Below are 8,140 nucleotides of genomic sequence, written 5' to 3'. Positions count from 1 at the left end.
AACATGTCATACCCTATAAAATCAACTTTTTCGGGAAATAATGTAAAAATATTGGTGTTCCATTTTTTAACACAATGAAAAGGATTTATGATTAAATAATAAATATCAATGTACCATTAAAGAATAAAACCCACGGTTATAGATAGAATATATGGTAAAATACTTCTTGTAACTAAGCGAAATATGTATTTATATTTTATAGCAAATTTACCAGATGTGTCATTTTAAGTAAGGGTCAGCACGAACCGATAGTTATAATTACTTTGTAACTTTTTTCTTTATGTGTTTAAAGGAAAAAATTACTTTTTACTTATTTGAACTTCAACTCGTGTCCTTATAATTTCTAAAAAAAAATAAACTTGTGTGAAGAAAATATATTTTTTCCCATTGGTTAAATTTAAATTAATGATTACGCCAATAATTGAATAATAACTAGTATATTCAAGTCATAAAAATATAAATTCAGTAAGTATCTACATTTGAAATTCAACAGATTTATTATTTAGGATTACATTTATTATGATAGGTACATTTAATAGATATAATTTCTATTTCCAGCCGTAACTTATTCATTTTGCATTACAGTTTGTATTGATACTATTAAAGATAGTTTATAATATTATAAAACTATAACTAAGTTTAAAATAATGTTTTAAATATTCTCTTTTGTTCACTGTCGATATATCAACGCACGTCCTTACAATAATCAAAAAAACAACTTCTTAACAACGAAATACCTCGTCATCAGTGCAAAGTACATAATACTTTTTTATTATCACTTTCATGCCTATACTTAGTACTTACTTCAGTTCGAAATTCGAGACTTTTTAAAAGTTTTCTTATTTATGGAAAACGTCGAATACATTTCGGAGGTGCTGATTTTCCAGTTCTACAAGAATTTATTATCACCCTCGGTGGTGCGTATACGAGAAAGATACTCTGATTTACCCCTCTTCCTTGGGGATTACGGCTTGTCCCCAGAGTCATAAGTAAATCCAAGAGGTCTGTCGTAAACAAATAATAAAAAAAACAATCTGCAATTGCTTCATATAAATAAATAATGTAAAATATTAACTCTGAGTTTAAAAAAAAATGTAAAAAAGTATTAGATAAATGTGATCTAAAATGTAGTTTTCAATGTTTGATAGTGTCTTATATAATATATAATATGTATACATTATATAGCACCACACTATCGTCTTCGTTTGATTCTGTACACATTTATGTACGATATACACTTTGAACCGCGGATTACACTCTAAACTTTTTTGAATAAAAGTCATCATCTAAAATCTATAGACAACCACTATACAATATGATTCCCATCTCGATCAGCAGCAAAGGTATTTTACAACCTATAATAAACAATAGGCAGATATAGGCGCTATTATATTATATAGTGTTATAATATTTTTAGAGCCGATGAAACTTTATAATCCAAACGAACAACCATCGACTCGCGCAAAATATCGTATAATAATGTATCAATAAACAACAACGTAAGAATGTACTGTAATAATCGATTCGAATATTCAACCGTCTGTGGTGGCGTTGGGTTTGTCCACGTAGAGTTTTGGCGGCATGGGCACGACGTATTGGCCGGACGGCGAGCGGGCGGACAGCGATAAGGCGGGCAATTGCACGTTGTACGGCGGAAGTATCGATCCCGGCTGCTGTTGTACGATCGGCGGCAGCTGTGGAATGTTGCCCTGGTACAAAGAGGGTACCTGGGCACTGAACGGTGCCTGGGCCGCGAACGGTGCCTGGGCCGCGAACGGTGCCTGCGGGATGTACGGGGCCTGCGGGACGTATTGGGCCTGTGGGACGTATTGAGCCTGCGGGACGTACTGTGGTGCCTGAGGGATGTACTGCGGGGATTGTTGCACGTACTGCGGTGGCAGATGGACGACTGGTGGCAACGGGTCAGTGGTGGACACCAAAAACGGCGTGCCAGCCACGATGCCCGGGCCGCTGTCGGACCGCGTGCCGTAGAGCTGATTGTTGACCGCGTCGCCCGTCTGACCACCGGCCGCGTGGTAACCGTCCCCGTTACCGAACTGGCCTTGTTGACCGACTGCGTTCGTCTTCACCGACGAATCGTGATAGCCTCCTCCGAATGCCTTGCCTTCTCCGTCTCTGAACCTGAAAATTACAAAACCGAAAGTCTTACTCTTAGATTGCCCTTCAAAAAACTGATGTTGACGTGTAAACTACCCGATCAGTCATAAAAAATAAGTCTTTGTTGCCTTGTGGGTAATATTATATGAATATTGGGCTGAGATTTAATGTTTTGTGGGTACCTAACATTATATGAATATTGAACTTGGATTTGAATGGCAAAAACGTAAAAGTAAATTAATATACCCTTAAGAAATGCATTTATCAATTAAAAAACTCCAAAAAATCACCAGAAAAATGGCACGTTATTTTATTTTATTTTTTTGAATAGGTACGATCCAATTATTATTGTTTTAATATATTATATTTTATATATATAAAAAAAATGGGTATACTCGTTTTAATTATTGTGGAGAAGGGTACAATTTGGATCACGTCTATATGTGGTGAGGATTTGTCACTAAAAACCCGGGCGGTCACCCATTCGGGACACCTCAGAACCCAATATTTGTGACTGAGGCAAACCACCCACGCCACACCAGGCCACTCGTTATGTATAATATATCTTGTCGTGTAATGTTTGATATTTATATTATCTATATAATTTGTTAAGTATAAGTCATTAATATATTAACTTAATGAAATAGAAAGATCCGGTCATTATTATAAATCTGAGATTCATGTTATATAATACATGAATGTATACTGAAATCTATAGAGAATTTGTTGTTCCTAGTAATAGGCTAAAATTGACCTATAAAAAATGTAAAAATTCAATATAAATGTTAAAAAAACTGTTGTTAGAATAATTTTATTGCACTCGAAATACATCATTACATTAAGGGCTTGAAAATAATGGTGTCAGGCAATCGAATTATTATAAACAATTTACTGTTAATCATAATAATACATTTTATCGAAATCTAATAATATTTGTACGGTTGATTTGATTGGAACAACAACATTTGTTCAATAAATCACCTAAAATATAATAATGTAAGTAAAAACTACAGTTGCATGTTATACATTTTTATATTAAGGCTGTTGGAGCACACCGTATTTTTTGTAGTTTTAGACCAATAAATGGAAGATTAGTTTATGTGCTTTCCGATGTCCAATTATTATTTAAAAAATATGTATAAACTCATCATCTCATCTTCTAGGTCATGCAGGAAACAGATTATTGATTTTTGTATTCAATAAGGCTTAAAAATATGTTAAAATTTAAAAAAAATGATGAAAATATTTTTATTTTATACACTTACATTCAGTTTTAAGATATCAATTATTTTCCCTACATAACCTAGTAAAGGAAATGATGAGTTCATACATTTTTTAAAAATAATAATCAGACATCGGGAAGTACATAAACTAATCTTTCACTTATAGTTATTTTGTACCGATTTTAACGGGTTTTTTACGATAACACGATAATGGCCCAGATAATGGATTACTCACACTAAGGTTCATTTACTACTCACACAATAACAAATATTTGCCAATAATATTTTTGCACAATTTCCTAAATTTTACTGCTTAAAATATTCTATGCTCCAACAGCTTTAAATTAAAAATTATTTGATATTATCTTCGTAATGAATATAATATTATATATTTTTTTTGCGTTAAGTTTTCGACAGCTGAAGTCACTAGCTTGAAGGTTATTTTTAATGGGTTTTTATTGTGGAGAAGGGTACAATTTGGATCACGTCTATATGTGGTGAGGATTTGTCACTAAAAACCCGGGCGGTCACCCATTCGGGACACCTCAGAACCCAATATTTGTGACTGAGGCAAACCACCCACGCCACACCAGGCCACTCGTTATGTATAATATATCTTGTCGTGTAATGTTTGATATTTATATTATCTATATAATTTGTTAAGTATAAGTCATAAATGTACACTTAAATAAGTCATGACCAGATATTTTTTTATTTTATTCCGTCATTTGAACATCAATTACCTACGTATAAAATATATTTTCAATATCAATTTTACGAAAAAATATTCATCTCATGCATACCTAGCTAAATCTTGTGAAATTAATGTGACATACACATACGGGCATACGACACATATCTATTTATATTATATATTTTAATACACAATAATATATTTTTAATAATATTATACTTTGTAGTTGTACCTATACCTAAACAATGCAGGTCTTATAATATCTTATATTTTATACAATGCTTTATCAATACTAATATAAGACTTATTTTACTTATATTATACCTTTGATCTTTCGCACCATATTGAATCACTCCACCGTGTCCAAGACCATCGTCATAATACGTAGCTTTATTACCGCTTTCATTTTTTTGGTACGAAGTGCTGAATCCAGCAACTTGATGTCCCTTGTTCCGTCCATTTATACCACCATAAGCTCCACCTTCCACACTTGTAACTCCACGGTCGTTGACACCTTTAATTTAATTTACTCTAATCGTCAATAAGTGTATACATCACACCATTGGGTATGTACAATATATTAAGCTAAACGTTCGAATACAATTCAATAATATCTGCAATATTCATAGAAACTCACCGCCATAAGTATTGCCGACGTCATATCCGTTTAATGCACCGTTATTGTCTCGGTAGAACCCATTCTGGTCTCGATATCCGTTGGCATCGATTTTGTTTCCACCGAAAGCCTGTAACGCTTGCAATCCGTTTAAAGCCAAATTACTGCCAGCTGTAGCATATCCCTGGGGTACTTGATCCACGCTCCAGACTCCCGCCGGATTGATGATGGGTGGTCCTGCAGGCTTTAACTGAACAAAATCACCACCCATCACAGTGTCCAGTGTTAAATTTATATAAAACGCCTGGACTGCCAATCCGATTCCAGTTAGATGTAACGATTTATTAGATGCCGTTGAAACTTTTGTCATTATCAACTACCTGTTAACCAATATTAATTAAACATTTTCTACACTCGAGTTTTTAACGTCACCTTTAGAACGTGATTTATACTATAAGCTGGATAATTATTCCAAGTAGATTGAGTGTTCGTTAGCATATTTTTCGGTGTACAGATTTATAATTGTCTTAAAATAAACTCTTTACTTTCAATTATATTGTCAATATTTTTGATAACCGATTTTCATAGTTACGTCTTCTTGATTATAGGTTTTTCTACTGTATGTACTATTATAAACTGCGTATTATTGTTAAATACTACGTATGTTAAGTACACCCGCTGTGTCTGTCCATAGTCCATCCAATTGGAGTAAGTTGCCATGGTTACCAATACTATTGAGGATCTTATAAAAAATATTATATTATTTAACTTACATTCCTATAGAGGCTAAAGTGTTTAACATATTATTTATTATTATTTATTTTTTATTTAACATTAAATTAACTTTTATCTCTATGATATTAATTATGGGAACTAAGTGTATGAAATATATTTACTACGACTTATTTTAATTTCCTTTACATTTTATTAATGTTAATTTATTGATTATAATGAACTCATAAACTAGAATACCTATATGGATATGAAAATAATATAAGCAGTGGGTATAAGAACAAAATTAAAATATTTGAGCACGAAGAATAACCTATTATGTTTTTATAGATAGGTATGTAACTAAAACATGACTTATAAATAGAAATAGAAAAGATTATATTTTAATTGATTAAAATTAATCATTTTAAAGTTCAAAGTTCACATTATTCGTAATTTAATATTTAATTTATAGTTTACTATAATACATTTTGTTGTTATTGATAGTAAGGTATACAATTTTAGTTTTGTATTGATTTAAACATTTATTTAAGTAGATAGGTACTATATAACGTACAATAATAATAGTCATTTGAATATTTAATATATGATTTTAACAATATAATGTTTGCTACCGCATAATATGTAAGTAATGTTATCTGCAATATTACGTTACGTGTCAATAGTTTTTTGTCCGTATCTTTCAATTTTTTTTTTACGCTAATTCCTATGCAGTTGAATAAGTTCAAGAACCTTTTATTACCTTTTTAGGTTTATATTATATAATATATATATATTTTGTTCACGCTAATAATTAAAAGCAATAGACGAGTTTCAAAAATACTTTACGTGCAGCTTAAATTAATATTTTATTTTTAAATATTTATTATAAGTCGATTAATATTGTAACTAGATGGTTTCCAAAGAGTAATACAAATATCACGCTCATCATATCTATCAACAGTAAACTAAAATGTATCATTAGTTAACATATTGTCATTGAAGAATACATTTTATACTTGTTATTTTAATAAAAATAGTACACTTTTAAGTCTTTAACACACATTTTAAATTAAATTGTTGAATACCTACAAGAGTCGTTATTAACATTAAAAGGAACGTTAGAAAGTAAAACCAAAAAAGTTTATTGTCACTACAGGTATTGAATTAAAAATAGTACCTATGAGTTCCTAGACATGCATAGAAATTATTTAGAATTTTACTATGATTGCAATGCATATCTAGAGAGTAGAGACGCACTATTATTTGAGGTAGGTAGGTACATGATGAATTCACTTTAAGGTCACAGATTAATCATACGGAACGTTCAGCCATAGCTATTAGTATACCAATTATTTTAATCACAATTAGAAACCGTAAGTATAAGTTTATCGTTAGTCATCGAATATATTATATATATATATATATTAGTTTTAAATGAATATATCGCTAAAGATTAAAAATGATTTTTTGTTTTATTTCAGTGAATAAAGTAATAACTGCAGCAACTATATGGTTATGTAATATACCTATGTACAACGATTTTTAAAGAGTGGCGTACTATAGTCTATAGTTCACACTGTATGTATACATTAATGTGAAAATTTTTTTCTAAAATTAAAACGTTTTGGAAATACTAGAGAAGAACGCGACAAGAAGTTATTTAACAACAAGCTTTAGGTATAGGTAGGTATGCACTAAGGTACATTCTATAGAATTACAGTACGAACACGAGGTTGGACTCTCTTTGTTTATTGTATACCCAACTGAATAGAATCATGATAATAATATTAAGGTCAGACAAATCGCACGAGGACAGACTTATGTTTTTTTTTGTATTTAAGTTTATGCAGATATGTGAGTCCATAAGGTCAAACGGTTCTTCAAATGAATGGAAATTTCCGAGTTGGGTAGCAGCATTCATAGATAAATAAAGGCATATAAAAAACGTTATCATTCAATACATAGGTACCTACACTATTTTACAACTAATTTGTATTAAATTATTTTTGTACGCAATTAAACTTGAAACAAGAATGCAATTATAATTTCCTCGAAGCTTAACTATTCAGGAAGTGATTGAATAAAATAATGTATTAAACGATCTATGTATTACAAATTACAGTAATCATCATATTATAAGCATTTCCAAAAACAGTTCTTAAGTTTGTTATTCATACTGATAAATGGAATCAACACATCAAAGAAATCACATGCAATATAATATTTCATAATTATGCTATACATCGGTATTTACTATAGACTTCTATTGTGTTTTTCTAATTCATATAATGTTTCCATATTGACGATCCAGAGGGGAAAAATTGTTGAAAACAGTAGGTAGGTAATAAAATGTAAAACTAGTGGAAAACAAACAAAAGTGAAATAAACATAAGTCGGTTATATTGCAGTTTAACAGCTTACCCGGGCAATGTCGACCGTTCTTTCTACCAAGAACGATTCAGATTATATTATTATACATTAGCGTGAAAATATAAAACAATTATGTGGGTAGGTAGGTAGGTACAACAAGTGAATTATTATATTAGTGGAATAAAAACAACTTACAGTAGTTCTACACCGTTCGAAACGAAAAGACTTAATGTCGCACACCACACCAAATGAATTGCCGCCGACTTTTGTGTTCAAAATAACACTAATATTATAATATTATCGGCGTATCGCGGTATATCTGCAGCTGTAGGACGTATCACTCGCTTAACACTATCGCGGCTAACCGTGTTTCAAGCCAACTCTGTCTCGCCAAGTAAATCGTCT

At 31.2% G+C, this 8,140-nt stretch overlaps 1 protein-coding gene across 2 annotated transcripts; it reads right to left on the bottom strand.

Moving 5' to 3' along the window:
• Positions 1–1,452: 1,452 nt before the first annotated feature.
• LOC132935031 (uncharacterized) lies at positions 1,453–8,140 on the bottom strand. 2 transcript variants are annotated; one of them, XM_061001465.1, is made up of 4 exons: positions 7,931–8,140; positions 4,673–5,031; positions 4,360–4,549; positions 1,453–2,142 (listed from the first exon to the last, which is right to left on the bottom strand). In XM_061001465.1, exons 2-4 carry the CDS (start codon positions 5,019–5,021, stop codon positions 1,533–1,535), a joined length of 1,149 nt encoding a protein of 382 aa, XP_060857448.1. In that variant the 5' UTR covers positions 5,022–5,031; positions 7,931–8,140; the 3' UTR covers positions 1,453–1,532. The 2 variants fall into 2 exon arrangements, with proteins under 2 accessions (XP_060857448.1, XP_060857449.1); XM_061001466.1 differs by lacking the exon at positions 7,931–8,140 and adding an exon at positions 5,084–5,418.

The sequence above is a fragment of the Metopolophium dirhodum genome, chromosome 1 (genome assembly GCF_019925205.1).
Source record: "Metopolophium dirhodum isolate CAU chromosome 1, ASM1992520v1, whole genome shotgun sequence".
NCBI classification, from domain to species: Eukaryota; Metazoa; Arthropoda; class Insecta; order Hemiptera; family Aphididae; genus Metopolophium; species Metopolophium dirhodum.
Note: the sequence above shows the minus strand (reverse complement) of the source record. Positions and strands in the feature narration are given on the sequence as shown.

What these genes read in the sequence shown, in the direction of transcription:
- LOC132935031 (XM_061001465.1), bottom strand. Translation starts at nt 5,021, where the DNA reads ATGACAAAAGTTTCAACGGCATCTAATAAATCGTTACATCTAACTGGA. An exon ending in CGTCGGCAATACTTATGGCG is followed by an intron (nt 4,550 to 4,672) that starts GTGAGTTTCTAT and finishes ATTAAATTAAAG; the next exon opens with GTGTCAACGACCGTGGAGTT. An exon ending in TATGGTGCGAAAGATCAAAG is followed by an intron (nt 2,143 to 4,359) that starts GTATAATATAAG and finishes TGTAATTTTCAG; the next exon opens with GTTCAGAGACGGAGAAGGCA.